The sequence below is a fragment of the Musca vetustissima genome, unplaced genomic scaffold (genome assembly GCF_032173495.1).
Source record: "Musca vetustissima isolate MV318-11 ecotype Yass unplaced genomic scaffold, APGP_CSIRO_Mvet_v1 utg31550, whole genome shotgun sequence".
Lineage (NCBI taxonomy): Eukaryota > Metazoa > Arthropoda > Insecta > Diptera > Muscidae > Musca > Musca vetustissima.
The window spans coordinates 70,739-87,871 of record NW_026878121.1 but is presented as its reverse complement, the minus strand read 5'-3'; the positions used below and the strand labels follow the sequence as shown (position 1 = coordinate 87,871).

At 36.1% G+C, this 17,133-nt stretch overlaps 1 protein-coding gene across 1 annotated transcript in view; it reads left to right on the top strand.

Annotated features, from left to right (window-relative positions):
- The window catches only part of LOC133322923 (uncharacterized), a gene marked incomplete at its 5' end in the record, with an annotated part of 70,409 nt that overhangs the window by 17,133 nt on the left and 36,143 nt on the right, over positions 1–17,133 (top strand). Inside the window, 2 exons of the mRNA XM_061531875.1 lie at positions 2,261–2,470; positions 2,715–2,845. Of these exons, the coding sequence (XP_061387859.1) occupies positions 2,261–2,470; positions 2,715–2,845 (341 nt within the window). The remainder of the gene's footprint in view (positions 1–2,260; positions 2,471–2,714; positions 2,846–17,133) is intronic.

The following is a 17,133-nucleotide window of genomic DNA, read 5'->3' as shown; positions in this document are numbered from 1 at the left end:
AGGCCTCGTAGAGCAAATAATACATCATTAGCGTACGTTAATAGCAGTCCTCTTTCAGGCCGCTCCGGTATGTCGGAAACGAACAGGTTGTATAGATCCGGTCCCAGTAGTGATCCCTGTGGCACCCCTGCGTTGATCGTTCGCTGTCCAGACATCTTATCTTCTACTCGATCCTTGAGAAAACTTGCCACCATGCGACAAGTTTGTGGATCGTGTCCGAATGATTGCACCTTATAAAGAATGCCGTTCTGCCATACTGTATCAAAAGTTTTGGCAAAGTCCAGAACAATAGCAATGGTTCCTTGCTTCAGTTTGAAGCCTTCGTTCACTTATTTAGAGAATGCTACAAGTGCGTGGGTTGTCGAATGTTTTGCTCGAAATCCAAACTGGCAATCTCTAAGGATTTTTCCTTTCCACAGCAACACTGTTGATGCGTCGCAGAATAAAATGCTCCAGTAATTTTCCAAAGGGCGATAGTTGGGAAATTGGTCTGTAGTTTCCGCGCTGACGCATCTGTACCAGGCATTGGGATTAGTTAGTGCCTCCTCTCATGCTATTAGTAAATAGCCAATGTTGAGGCAGTGGTTAAAAAGTACCGTCAGGAAAATTATTATGGCTTCTCCTGCTTTCTTCACGGCAATGCCTGGAACTTTGTCAATGCCATACGACTTCTTCAGAGTACGGTGTGCTATTACAGACCCGACTATATCTGGGTCTATCAGGCATTTGTCCTGCGATCTAGGTCCATCGTTGTATTTACATCCGCATTGAAGTCACTGCAGAAATTAACGAGTTTCGCAGCGTTGTGTAAATCTTCCAATGCAGTGCTACCAACACTGCGGAAAGATTTATCCACTGCAACATCGGATTGGTGGATACCTTCCATATGATCGGCTAAGATCTCGGCCTTCAAGGAGTTGTCTGTATAGAATGCCTTCGATGGGCTGCCTAAAATAAAGTCCAACAGCTATTTTTACCTTCCCATTCGAATGATTGCACTTTATAAAGAATGCCATTCTGCCATACTGTATCAAAAGTTTTGGCAAAGTCCAGAACAATAGCAATGGTTCCTTCCATCAGTTTGAAGCCTTCGGTCACTTATTTAGAGAATGCCAAAAGTGCGTGGGTTGTCAAATGTTTTGTTCGAGATCCAAACTGGCAATCTCTAAGGATTTTCCTTTCCACAACAACACGGTTGATGCGTCGCAGAATAAAATGCTCCAGTAATTTTCCAAAGGGAGATAGTAGGGAAATTAGTCTGTAGCTTCCGCGCAGATGCATCTGTACCAGGCTTTGGGATTAGTACGGCAAGTGCCTCCTCTCATGCTATTGGTAAATAGCCAATGTTGAGACAGTGATTAAAAAGTACCATCAGGAAAATTATTATGGCTTCTCCTGCTTTCTTCACGGCAATGTCTGGAACAGACCCGACTATGTCTGGGTCTATCAGGCCTTTGTTTCCCGATCTAGGTTCATCGTTGTATTTGTATCCGCCTTGAAGTCACTGCAGAAATTAACGAGTTATGCATCGTTGTGTAAATCTTCCACTGCAGTGCTGACAACACTGCGGAAAGATTTATCCACTGCAACATCGGATGGGTGGATACCATCCATATGACGGGTAAGATCTCGGCCTTCAAGGAGTTGTCTGTATAGAATGCCTTCGATGGGCTACCTAAAATAAAGTCCAACAGCTATTTTTACCTTCCCATAAGTCTTAGAGTTGTCTTTGATGATTTCCAGATCGCCAGTAAAACGACTTTTCTCATGAATATTAATAACTTGTCTTATTATCACACTGAGATTCCTCATGGTGATGGACGGTGGAAGCTTGAGTGAAACATGCCGGGTATAATCGGAGCTTTATGAGGGGTTATGTCAAAACAAGAACCTGTACCAAACATATTCTCCAAAGATGTTTCTCGCCCTACAAGATGTTTTTCACTCTTCAAAAAACGGAATGACAAAATAACAGACACTTCGTTAGGAAAATGAGGATAGAACCCAATATTAATAAATAAATATGACGGAACTTATATTTCTTTACTAGACCCGTTTCCAAAAGGAATGACTAAATTTATATTATACACTCCACTTCATAATCAAGGGTATACAAAGAGGACTTTTTGTATATAAAATACCGGTCATGGATTCTAATAAGTTCACATGGAATATTTTACTACTATATCACACTCACACACAGATATATATTGTATTGTATTATATATTTTGACTCCCGTTTCGTTTATTTGTCCCTTAGACCTTCAACAATGGCACAATCGCAGCAGTTTCCTACACCAACAAAACAGTGTCGAGGACTTTACAAATTCAAGTGGCGCCCGCTCGGATCGTTATGGTCAGGATTTCAGTTTGTTCAGCGCTTATGCAAATAATAAAACATTTATGGATTCGCTGAATAATCAAATGGCGAGAGACGAACAGAATTATACCGAACCCAAATATTATTTAGGTAAGCCAAATAAACAGTGTTGAATGGAAGGGTATAAAGAGAGTGAGAGAGAGAGAGGGAGGCAATGTCAAAAGCATTCAACGGTATATGAGTGCTGAACGAAAAAAATAAAAATAAAATTCGAAACACACAAAATGTGAAATTTATTCATGCAAAACCAAACGAATATTAATATTTACCCAACAATTGCTTGTTGCTGTTGTTTTTATTTTATTTGCTTTCATATTCATGCTTGCACTTGAAGGTGATTTAATACCCGGCACTTATTGTTCCCGTATCTTCAGCGATTGCGATAAAAAGGCCTGCCGTCTACAATCGCCCAACTATCCGGGAATATATCCACGAAATTTAACGTGTTATTTTGCTGTTAGACAGGTAAGGGCTGGTTGATGTTTACTATGTTTTTCAAAAAAAAGTGTAGAAAATATGATTCCGTGTTATGGATGCAATTTTTACTCCCGAACTTTAATGAGACTTCTAAGTACGGGTAACGAGTAAGACGAATTGTTGGCCTGTTCTCGTACTACAATTTTAACTATTTTTTCGATATCACAAGGGAAAATTTGTTATCATAGTAAAACCAGTAAGTAAAGTAGTATAGTCGAAATGGGCCGACTCTATGATACCCTTCACCACTTTGGGTATATTCTACATATGTATCCTAACAGACAACGCCTTTTTTGGGAGGAACATTGACATAATATTGAACGAATCTATATAATACGTAATGCCATTCTGCAACCTAAGCTAAATTTTGTAAATTTAAAATTTAATCTCAATCAGACACCCATTGAATATTTGCTATGGTATATGTAAATCTGAACAGATTTCAAGGAATATTGCCAGCGATTAATTTATATTAACATCAGTAAGTTTTGTCAATCGGCCTAGCTATGGACTGAAAATATATATAGGAGATATATGTATATATATATATGAGATATATGCAATTTACATTAAATCTTACGAGAATATATATGGGAGCTGTATCTAAATCTAAACCAATTTCAACGAAATTTAACACACATCATTATAGAATTAAAGGTATATAGGAACTTTGGTGCTACATTTACATTAAATCGGACTAAAATATATATGGGAGCTATATCTGAACCGATTTCCACGAAACTTAACCCACATCATTATAGATACCAAATCGAAAGGTATTTAGGGACTTTGGTGCTCCATTTTCATTAAATAGGACAAAAATATATATAGGAGCTGTATCTAAATCTGGAGCGATTTCCACGAAACTTAACACACAATATTATAGACTCAATTTAGTACGCTATGCTAATTTTCGTTCAAATCGAAAGATATATAGGGATTATGTTGAACCATTTGCATTAAGGGGTCCCCCCCCCCCATTCTCGGGGTCAAAAATTTGTTTGATTTAATTCGAATCTACACTAATTCAAGAGTGTCCCTACAAAATTTCATGTGAAAATCTAAAGATAGAGCCGATTTATTGTGTCAGCATCAAATGACGTGTAAAGGGCTTCTCAAACTTTAAACGCGTTTTTCTCTTTTGCGAATGGCGGGCACGATAACTCAAAGACTAATAACCCAATCGATTCCAAATTGTTACACGTTTCTCTGTGAATGTATATCTATCGTATGGACTAGGATAATGGTAATCGGTGAAGATCTTCCTTATTTTTATACCCTTCACCACACTGTGGTACAGGGTATTATGTCTTTGTGGATATGTTTGTAACAGGCAAAAATAATCGAGATAGACCCATGGTTCCTTTTGATAATATGCATAGAATCACTTTCTGAGTCGATTTATGCATGTCCGTCTGTCCGTCCGTCCATGTATTTTTGTTAACAAAGTACAAGTCGCATTTATGATCCGATTTGTATGAAATTTGGCACAGGTCACTTAATTGGCCCAAGGACGAAACCTATTGAAATTGGAGAAAATCGGTCCACGTTTAGGCATAGCTACCATATAAGGGTACCCAAAATTTTTCGGTATTTTGAGGTTCTTGAGCGCGTTTTTTAACTGAATTCGCTGAAATTTGGTACTTTGAGTTCTTATTGGGTAGCAAATCTCTCTACCAAAAATTATAAATAAAGGTCAATTTTTTCGGATAGCCCCCATATAAGGGTACCCCCAAATTTTCGGTATTTTGAGGTTCTTGAGCGCGTTTTTTAACTGAATTCGCTGAAATTTGGTACTTTCAGTTCTTATTGGGTAGCAAATCTCCCTACCAAAAATTATAAATAAAGGTCCATTTTTTCGGATAGCCCCCATATATGATTACCCCCAATTTTCGGTATTTTGGGGGTTTTGATAGCATTTTTCGACCGAATTTGCTGAAATTTGGTACTTTGTGTTCTCATTGGGTAGCAAATCTCCCTACCAAAAATTAAAAAAAAATGTCCATTTTTTCGGATAGCCCCCATATAAGGGTACCCCCAATTTTCGGTATTTTCGGGTTCTTGGGCTTGTTTTATAACTGAATTCTCTGAAATTTTGTACATTGGGTTCTTATTGGGTACCAAATTACTCCACTAAAAATTATAAATATAGGTCTAGTTTTTCTGGTAGTCCCCATATAACGGTACCCCAAATTTTTGGAATTTTGGGGGTTCTGATCGTATTTTTCAACTAAATTGACTGTAATTTAGTACGTCGAGTTCTTATTAGGTAGCACATCTCTACACTATAAATATTGGTCAATTTTTTCTGGTAGCCCCCAGGTTTTGAGGTTCTTGAACCAATTTTTTTTTTTCTGGCACAGGATATTATGTTTTTGTGCATATGTTTGTAACAGGCAGAAGAAAACGAGACTGACACATACGACTTCTGTTAGGATTCATTTGTTGAATATACTCAAAGTGGTGAAGGGTATCATATAGTCGGCCCCGTCCGACTTTACTACTTTCCTTACTGGTTTAACTTGGTTTTTGGTCAAAAATCTGCGATTTTCGAAAAATATTTTTTCAATAATCCTAGTTCATACGAGAGCCAGACATGTACTCTTTCTAACACCATTTCGGATTCCAATATTCCAGTGAGGAGTTATCATACCCGCCATCAAAAATAAGGACTTCTCTTTAATTAAAAAAAACAACAACAAAACAATTACAAACATTTTTTGTAAATTATTTTTCTTCTTATTTAAATCTTCAAATATATATGTGCAAAGTTACAAACCTTAACATGCATTGGTATTGATTTACCAGCCCATTGAAAATCTTGAAAAAATAAAATCGTGAATGGGGGGGTGTTCCCTTAAATCGGACGAAAATATCTATGGGAGCTATATCTAAACCTGAACCCATTTTCAATAGGGTTCACCTTGTGCCAAATATTCGGATCATAAATGCGACATGTACTTTGTTTACAATTTCACATCAACAGACGATCAGTGATTCTGCATATTCTCAAATCTCGATTCCTTTTACCTGTTACAAACGTATGCATAAAGACGTAATAGGAAAAAAATCCCTCTTATCGGACAATATAATTGCCCCAAAATAAGGAAGCCGATATATTTCAGCTATTTTGACTCATATTGCGACATATAAACCCCAACAACTTCCTACAACAAATTGTCCCCGCAAAGAGACAAAATTACCTAAGCGTTCCACCATCACAAACAAACTATCTGAGTAAATAATTTACAATAGTACACCACCACACTTGAAACCATATTATTTAAATGAATTTATTTTGTAAATGAAAAATGAAGAAGGAAAGAAAAAACACAAAATGCCTACCCTGAGCTTAACTCAACACCACATCTCCAAAGGCAATCCTCTTAACGAACTTAAGTATCGTTTGTTGAGATTTAAAAGGGGGGCTTCTTTTCAATGAATGCCATTATCCCACAAGGAAGAAAACAAAAAATAAGGGCTAAAAAGGAATGTAAACGAAAAAAAAAACAAATATAAATACAAAAACAATGCCTGGGAGTTGGTTAAGAATAGTTTACATAGGTCATAGCAAAGTGCAAATCTCCGTGGTAAGGAAGATTAAAGGGCTGGGTCGATGTGTTTGTGTGCGTAATGTTTATGTACACGAAAAAAACCACAGGAGTATGTTAAATACCATCCGAAAAAGTTGTCCATGCCAGGCCCCACACTCCAGTCAGCCAACACCAAACAAACATTCCCACCCACCTGCCAATGAACAATGCCCCGGTAACAAGAGATGATGCCTGGCTGTAGGAATTATGTAACCTGGCCTACTAGGATCCAGGAAACGCAAACAAGGAAACATTTTAAACTGTAAACCACAAATGGCAAAATATTTGCAAAACTATGCCTGGCTATACAGAAGGCCAACATTTACCAGCTTGCTACACGAGCGGATATCTTGCCATCGTTCCACATACGACTACAATAGCAGCAACACTAGCCACAGTTGCTACTGCCGTCGCTGATGGGAATGAACTCAACCTCCGTGCACCTGGGACACACATTTTATAGAGGCTCTATTTAATGTTACGCTAAGCATTTTGAATTGAATCTCTTGAAAATAAATAAACGACAGCAACAACAACAAAAGAACCGGAAATTAGCTGTAGTTTGTCATAACCTAACAAACAAGCAACTGTCCAATAAATATAAATAATCTATGTAGATATATAGTAAGGAAATTGCAAAACGGAACTTTCCAAATACATACACACAATCGCATATATTTACAAAAGCTCAGATCAGGGACTTAGAACTATACTGCATCGATGATGAGGTATAGCTAATGAAAAATCGTATGGGTCCTCGATGTACAAATTTTAGGTATCAATATACCAAATTACAGGAAATATCGAATATACCTCCAAAATTACGCATTATATCGGGACTACACCGAAACTTATATCCTATGGCAGGCATTCTATTATGTTTTTGTGCATATGTTTGTAACAGGCAAAAGGAATCGAGATAGACCCATGGTTCCTTTTGAGAATATGCATAGAATCACTTTCTAAGTCGATTTACGCATGTCCGTCTGTCCATGTTAAATTGTAAACAATGCACAGGCCGCATTTGTTATTCGAATTGGATGAAATTTGGCACAGCTCATTCATTTGGCCTAAGGACGAACCCTATTGAAATTGGGAAAAATCGGTTCAGATTTAGATATAGCTCCCATATATATTTTCGTCCGATTTAATGAAAATGGTGCACCAAAGTCCCTAAATAGCTCCCGATTTGCACGAAATTTGGAATAGCGTACTGAATTTAGTCCAGACTGATGTGTGCCAAGTTTCCCATATATAGATTCGTCCGATTTAAAGTAAAAGGTGCGCCAAAGTCCCTATATATGTTTCGATTTGCACGAAATTTGGCATAACGCATTGAATTGAGCTTAGAGTGATGTCTGCCAAGTTTCTAGAAAATCGGTTCAGATTTAAATATAGCTCCCATATATAGATTCGTACGATTTAAAGTAAATGGTGCACCAAAGTCCCTATATATCCTTTGATTTGCACGAAATTTGGCATAGCATACTGAATTTATTCCAGACTGATGTGTGCAAAGTTTCGCGAAAATCGGACCAGATTTAGATATAGCTCCCATATATAGTTTCGTCCGATTTCATGTAAATGATGCACCAAAGTCCCTATATATGTTTCGATTTGCACGAAATTTGGCATAACGCATTGAATTGAGCGTAGAGTGATGTCTGCCAAGTTTCTAGAAAATCGGTTCAGATTTAAATATAGCTCCCATATATAGATTCGTCCGATTTAAAGTAAATGGTGCACCAAAGTCCCTATATATCCTTTGATTTGCACGAAATTTGGCATAGCATACTGAATTTATTCCAGACTGATGTGTGCCAAGTTTAGAGAAAATCGGTTGAGATTTAGATATAGCTCTATTATATTATAGATTGATTTAAAGGAATTGACGCACCAAGGATCCAATATATGGCTGATAGGATCAACACGTACTGAAATTAGTATTATCTAACCTGTGACAAGTTTTGTTGAAATCGGTTCATATTACGATATAACTTCCATATATATTTTCGCTTTCCTTACTGGTTTTTGATAGGTATTCTTGAAAACTAATAACTAGTTAATATACCAAATTACAGTCAATCGATTGTAATTTGGTTTCGATTAAGAAACGTGCTCAAAACTCCCTAAAATACCGACATTTAGGAGGTATCGAAAAAATTGGTTTAACAACTTACCTTGAAAGATGTCGAACTCCACTACCATTCATTTGAAGCCAGCATATGTGTAGCCCGATAATACAAATTTAATGTATGGAGGTTCCCTCAATCACCATTAGCCAGCTAGATAGTCTAGCAGCCATTTTACTGGCTTATTAAATTGATTTTCCTTTCTCAAATATTTCCCCGTTAACTCAAATCGTTTGGGTTTTACTTTCAAAGGGCAGTCAGTGTATGTGTGTGTGCGACCGACAACAAACTGAAATTTGTCCTGAGTACTTAATTTTGGAATATTTGTTTCATTCAATTTGCTGAGTTTTAACAATAAAGGAAAACGAAGAACAAAACATAATAGAACAATTTTGCCATAAACTTTGCAGTTAATATTTACCTTCAAAAGAAGCAGCTGGAGAGTAAAGAAAATTTGAAGAAGATGGACTGTTTTGTTGAAGTTGTAAAAAAAAATAAAACAAATCATAACAAAATTGAAGATAATGTTTAAGAAACCCCAAAGTAAAGTTGTAAAAGAAAAACGGAAAACAACAACTAACAAAACATTCTTAAATATTTTCTTTAATGAAGTTATTTTTTGTTTTGTTTTTGTAGATATGAATAAAAAAAATACCAGGACTAGGGGAATGTCCTTTGTACTTGTCTTTTTGTAGTAGTGGTGGTGAGTTGGGTCAAGCAATGAATATAAAAGCCACCTGATATGGCAAAAGTAATACCAAAAGGGACATTTTTTTAGCCGCAAACAAGCACCTTCTTGAACAACTTTGCCAAAGAGGAAGATGAATAAGTTCTCCTTAAGCGTATTTGGTGACCACATAAAACTCCTATTGTTTTAAAACATTTCTGTTTTCTCGTTTGTATTGTCAACAGTTCCAGCTGTATGCAATGCTGATGGTTTAGTCATTACAGGATTTTAAGGACAAAAAGAAAATAAAGTTAACCTGTGTCGGAAAAAATGAATAAATGGAATTAAGGGAGATTAATTTACCTTTCGTAATGCTGTACAAATTAATTGTTTGCGATAAAGGGTTTTCAGGATGGGGGTGGGTTGGAAGAGTGTTGTTCCTTGAGAATACATAGAGTATGCACTGTAAATTGAAGAAATTTATAAAACATGTATACCAGAGATACTTTTGGTATTTTAGTGGAAATCGAACTAAAAACCAGTAAGGAATGTGGTAAAGTCGGACGGGGCCGACCCTTCACCACTTTGGGTATATACGGACTCCTCACGGACTTCACCACTTTGGGTATATACTTTGGGTAACATACGTTGCATTTTTGAAGGATTAGTAAAATGAAATTGGTCCCATAAACATATATTTCTACAACCTATACTAAGTTTTTCATTTGGTCAGATATAGAGTTGCTTCTTACAATGGGACAAAATTATGTAAATCAATTTAAAGCATATATCGACCGGACACTCGTTGATTATTTGGACACATATCTGATAAACATGAGGAGTTTGGTGCGCCATTTACTTAAAATCGGACGAAAACATTTATCGAAATCTAAACCGATTGCATCGAAACTTGTCGCATATATCGAAATCTAAACCGATTGCTTCGAAACTTGTCGCAGAATATCGGCAACATTTTGAGTGCATCATTTACTTAAAATCGGAAGAAAATCTGTATGGTAGCTCTATCAAAATTTGAACCGATTTCAATTAAACTTACCACATGCTAGGTTATATAAATTATAAAACTTTGGGTCTTTGGTACACCTTTTACTTAAAATCAGACGAAACTATATATGGGCTCTATATCTAAATTATATATATATATATATATATCTAAATCTGAACCGATTTCAACAAAACTTTCTACACGTTATCTCATAATAACTTCAAAAAGTTTTGCAAATCGGACCCACTTGCCGAGTCCGGGGCAGCATTTATATCTAACTTCTAGATTATACTAAGTTCAGCACGAAAGACATATGTGGACTTTGGTGCACCATTTACATTAAATCGGACTAAAATGTATATGGGAGGTATATCTAAATTTGGACAGGATTTCGGGAAACTTAACACACCTCATTCTAGACCCAATTCGTTATGCTGTGTGATATTTGGTGCAAATCGAAAGATATATAGGGACTTTGGTACACCATTTACGTTAAATCGGACGAAATATATATGGGAGCTATATTTAAATCTGAACTGATTTTCACGAAATTTAACATATATCATTTTAGACCTAATACATTACGCTATGCCAAATTTCGTACAAATCGGTAGATATATAGGGACTTTAGTACACCATTTACATTAAATCGGACGAAAATATAAATGGGAGCTATATCGAAATCTGACACGATTTTTACGAAACTTAACACACATCATTCTAGACTTTATTCTGTACGCTATGCCAAATTTCGTGCAAATCGGAAGATATATAGGGATTTCGGTACACCATTTACGTTAAATTGGACGAAATATATATGGGAGCTATATCTAAATCTGGACCGATTTCCAGGAAACTTAACACACATCATTCTAGACTTTATTCTGTACTCTATCCAAATTTCGTGCAAATCGGAAGGTATATAGGGACTTTGGTACACCATTTACCTTAAATCGGACGAAAATATATATAGAAGATATATCTAAATCTGACTCTTTTTTCACGAAACTTAACACACATCATTCTAGACCTAATTCAGTATGCTATGCCAAATTTCGTACAAATCGGAAGATATATAGGCACTTTAGTACACAATTTACATTAAATCGGACGAAAATATATATGGGAGCTATATCTAAATCTGGACCGATTTCCAGGAAACTTAACACACATCATTCTATACCTAATTCCGTACTCTATGCCAAATTTCGTGCAAATCGGAAGGTATATAGGGACTTTGGTACACCATTTACCTTAAATCGGACGAAAATATATATGGGAGCTATATCTAAATCTTTACCGATTTCCAATAAACTAAACACACATCATTCTAGACCTAATTCAGTTCGCTATGCTAAATTTCGTGCAAATGGAAAGATATATAGGGACTTTGGTACACCATTTACCTTAAATCGGACGAAAATATATATAGGAGCTATATCTAAATCTGAACCGATTTTTTCCCAATTTCATTAGGATTCGTCCAAATAAGTGACCTATGCCAATTTTCATGCAATTCGGATCATAAATGCGATCTGTACTTTGTTTACAATTTAACATCGACAGGCAGACGGACGGATGGACGGACATGCATAAATCGACTCAGAAAGTGATTCCATGCATATTCTCAAAAGGAACCATGTTTCTATCTCGTTTCCTTTTGCCTGTTACAAACATATGTACAAAGATGATGTGTGGTAAGTTTCGTGAATATCGGTTCAGATTTAGATATAGCTCACATATATATTTTCGTCCGATTTTAGGTCAGTGGAGCACCAAAGCCCTTATATATACTTCGATTTACACGAATTTGGGCATAGCGTTCTGAATTGAATCTAGAATGATGTGCGCTATGTTTCGTGAAAATCGGTTCAGATTTAGATGTAGCTACTACATGTATATATTTTCGTCCGATTTTAGGTCAATGGAGCACAAAAGGCCTTTATATATACTTCGATTTACACGAATTTAGGCATACCGTCCTGTATTAAGTCTAGAATGATGTGTGCTAAGTTTCGTGAGAATCGGTTCAGATTTAGATATAGCTTCCATATACATTCTATTCCGGTTTAATGTAAAATCGGTAAATTGTGCACTAAAGACCCAAAGTTTGACCGATTGGCACACAATTTTGTACAATGTACTGAAGTTACTATAGCATAAGATGTGTCAAAATATGTTGGAATCGGTTCAGATTTAGATATATCTCCCATATATAGTTTTTTGTCAATTGCTAACTTCAAACGGTCCACTTGTTGAGAGTAGAGATCAGAATTTATTTAGAATTTAAATAATCCCCTCCAGTCCCGCCAAATGCATAGCAAAATCTTCCTGGCCGTTACTCCTGGTTTGGCCACCGTTTGATGTGCTTCACCGCTCATTGACTACGATCGTTTTCACACATGGTTATCGTATGTGATCCATTTCTCATCTTCAGTCACCATCCGTTAAAGAAATGGGTCTATGGAAAAACGATCCATCCAAGTTTTTGTCTGTCAATTGGTGTGGCACCCAAACATCGAGCTTCTTTTTGAATCCAGCTTTGTGTAAATGGTATAAAACAGTTTTAAGGTCGATTTTTAGCTTCTGGGCGATGTTAAGACTGCTAATATGCCGATCAAAAATAAGGATTTCTGTCGAAAAAAATAATGGATTTCTTTTTCCCCAGCATTATTTCTGGCCCAATGTGATTATCACATGGACAGCTTCATTAGTCGACTTTGATTCCCTTCCCTTATGGCTTCCTAACTTTATTTCCTTGCATTTTTTTTGTTAACTACACAAACAACAAAATCCAACAAATTGGCAAAATAGACGAACTACTACGAATTACAGGAAAATGAAAGGAAGGCGAACAACTGTCACAGCATTGTTATTGCGAAACTTCAGCTAATTTAAACTTTGATTTGTGTCCCATTACCGATGATGAAAAAAACAAAAAATGAGATGGAAGGAAAACAGAACGCACAGATATTGACAAAAGTAACAAACGAAAGAGAACAACATCAACAACAATGACACAATAATAATACGACGACGAACATAAGATGATAAAGAAGAAAAAAAACAGTCACACAAACACAACCTTATTGAACAATGAAACAATCGCATGGGTCGCGTATTGGAAACGGAACTACAGCACATCCAGAGCAATAGTAATGAAGCAGAAACAAGGAACTCCAACAAATGTTGTAATCCAAACGAACGAAATAGGAGACATATCTGACGGCGACATTGTTGTTTTTCAGTTTTAGTCTTGGTTTCACATAATTTTTAACGAAGAGATGATTTGTGTTGTGCGACTAAATTGCAAGTTGTAAGGAAGCAAACAAAGTCGGAAAGGCTGCCATTAGTATCTAAAAATTAAATATAGAGACAAACTATTTATTTGACTCACTGTACAAAATATGTCTTTCGTGATACATCTTTTTAACAAATATAATGTAGAGAGTGTTGGGGGGAGGATAGTAATATTAAATTTGTCATTCCATTTGCCAGACCTCGAAATATTCACCGGAAACCACATAAGGTATATATATCTAGTTCAAGGAGCTAATCGATATTTCTTTTTAAAAAGGAACTTGTTCCATATAGTTCCGACTCATAGCTCCTATCGTTCCTTTACTAGAATAGTTCGAACCAGTTCGTTCTGGAACTACCAAACTGTAGCTATATATATTCTTGATCAAAATAAAATTCTATGTCGATGTATGGCTGCTCGTCTGTCTATTAAAATCAATATAAGATGTACTCCCAGATTTTCGGTATTTTGGGGATTTTTGGCACGTTTTTCAACCGAGTTGGCTTACACATCCTTGTACCAAAAATTATAAATAGGGATCCACTTTTTAGGATAAATCCCATATAACAGTATCTCAAAGAGTTCGGTTTTTTGTGAGTATGTGCACATTTTACCACCGAATTGACAATAATTTGGTATTTTAGGTTATCATTAACCGAACAACAATTATCAATATTGGTCCACTTTTTTCAATAGCCCCATATAACGGTACCTCAAAAATTACGTTATTTTATTGAGTATGGACACGTTCTTTCCCCGAATAAGCTGTAATTTGGCATTTTATGTTACCATTGGGTAACACAGCTTTCTACTAAAAGTTATCAATAGGGGTCAACTCCTCCCAAATTTCCATATTTTGGCGAATATGGACATGTTTGTTTCAACCGATTTGGCTGCAATTTGGTACTTTAGATTATCATTGGGGAACACATCCTTCTACCAAAACGTATCACTTTATAGGAAGGTACCTCCAAAAATTCGATATTTTGAGGAGAATGGAATGTTTTTCTACCGAATTGGCTGTAATTTGGTATTTTGAGTTATCATTGGGTAACACTTTTTCACACCAAAAATTATAAATACTGATACACTTTTTAGGACAAGTTTCGCATTTATCATCCGATTTTAATGACATTTGGCACAGCTCATATATTTGACGCAAGGAAATTGGGAAAAATCGGTTCAGATTTAGATATAGCTCCCATATATATTTTTGGCCGATTAAATGTAAATGATGCATCAAAGTCCCTATATATCTTTCTATTTGCACGAAATTTCGCATAGGGTACTGAATTAGGCCTAGAATGACGTACGTGACGTTTTTACGTTTTGTGGAATTTGGCGAAAATTTAGAAATTGCTCCCATATAGTACGTGGTAGCCATTGTTTTTAGATTGCCAAATTCTTATTTTGTACACGATTAAATTGAAATTTTACACCCGGTATCGACAAATGTCCGGTAATTGGAGGCTTTAGCCGCATTTTCCCACCGTTGAAACTGCAATTTGATATAAGTTTCCTGATGGCTGACAAACTTATATAAAGAAATATAACGATATAGGTAAATGTTTTGACATTACAGGGTTGCCCATATTCGACGGACCCATGTTTTTTTTAAGAAATCAAAGAAAAAAATAAAAATTTGGCGGTTGGCAATGTTAATCATTTAATTTGTTCCAAGTAGATTTGTTTACATCAATTTTTGAATATGATATCTCTCAAATGGCCGCCACTGGCGTTGATGACGTATTGTGCCCTTTTTGCTGCATTTTCCATCGTTTTTGCCAACATTTCGGCCGGAATAGCAGCTATTTCTTCGCGAATGTTGTCCTCGAGCTCTTCTACGGTCCTTGGCTTGTTAACGCAAACCTTTGACTTCAAAGATTGCCAAATTCTTATTTTTTATACGAATTAATTGAAATTTTACACTTAACATGCTACATGTGTTGTCTTGCCATTATCAATTTGAAAATAATATTATTCTAACAATTTAAGAGATATTTCAGAAAATATTTGAAATTCCATTAATAGTGATTTTAAAACAAGTGAAAAAGCGATAATTTCGGCCGTGCCGAACTTTGGATACCCTCCAACATATATATACTGACAGGTACTTAAAATAAAAATATAGGGAACATACCTAAAAGTGTACCTATACCGACATTTCTACAAACCGATTATGGTTCTAAATATTGGTCCTAGACTCCATATTTCTTTGGACAATTTGCACATACATTTCTACTACTTATAAGATATTTGATATTGAAAATGTGCTCCTTAATTAATAATCCCCTAATATTCGTAATCCCCTAATATTCGGTATTTGGCTGTAATTTTATATTCGCCCCCATGTTTGATGCTATGGGGGATTTGGACACATTTTTAAATAAAATCGACTGTAATTTGGCATTTGGTAGGATGAATCGCACTTAAATTATCTATGTTGGTCCACTCTTAGATGTAGCTCCCATATAACGGTACTCAAAATATTCGGTATTTTGGAGAGTTTGTTCTAGTGTTTCAACTAAAGCGGCTGTAATGTTTTTATTTGGATGACCAAAACCTCTTAACGCAAAACCAGTGAGCGGCTTTCAATTGTGGCCGATAGATCGACTCGCAAAAACACAAAAAATTAAGTCTTGGGCAATATTTTCACTGTATTGACCATCAACTTCATCTCAGTATTATTATTTGATCATCACCGAAAATTATAGGCGTTGTCCTTGACCATAACTGAAACCTCATGGAACATTTCAAAGCGATCAGCGCTATAATCCGCCCTCTAATGTGGTAATGGGTTACAAAATAATATATGAATGCGTAAACACCTGAAAATATTTAAATTTAACTCCCACATCCGAGTACATAGGACAATATAATTGGTATCAATTTAAAGGTCAACCACTCCTCTCACATATGCTATCAACTTCTAGGGTCTTTGTTCTTCAGGGGTAAATATATACGCTATAGAATACAAATTTTGTCATTTTTCACACAAAAGTCATGGTCCATTTGACCCGCTAAATATTGACCGATCTTTACCATGCTTATTTTTTCCCCTTCTCCATGCAAAAATTCGAGATGTTTGGGCCATAATTGCGGCCTCTGGAGCTACCAGAAAAACCGACAAAAATAAAGTTTTTGGTCCATTTCATCCCTTAAATATTAACCGATCTTTCCCAAAAACAATAGGGGTCTTCATTGGCCAATTTCGTGAAGATTGGTTTATAACTGTGTCCTGTATCGTGTTTACAAATTATAATGGACAGACGGACGGACGGACACACATGTCTAGATCGACTCAGCTAGTCGAGATATGACGATCGGTATACTTAAAGGTGGGTCTAGGACCAATATTTCGCGGCGTTACAAACTTTCTCATGTGGTATCAAATCTTCCTTATATATTTTTGCATTCCCATTGTAGTTGCTATAATATACCATAACGGGATATTGAAGGGTAACACACATTTTTGAGGCCCAAGCTCCTACGTACAGGTCCCACTCCCGGAAATGGAGTGGGACCTGTATGTGAAGACTTTTACCCAATTTTCTCATAGAGTTGGCCTAACGTATTA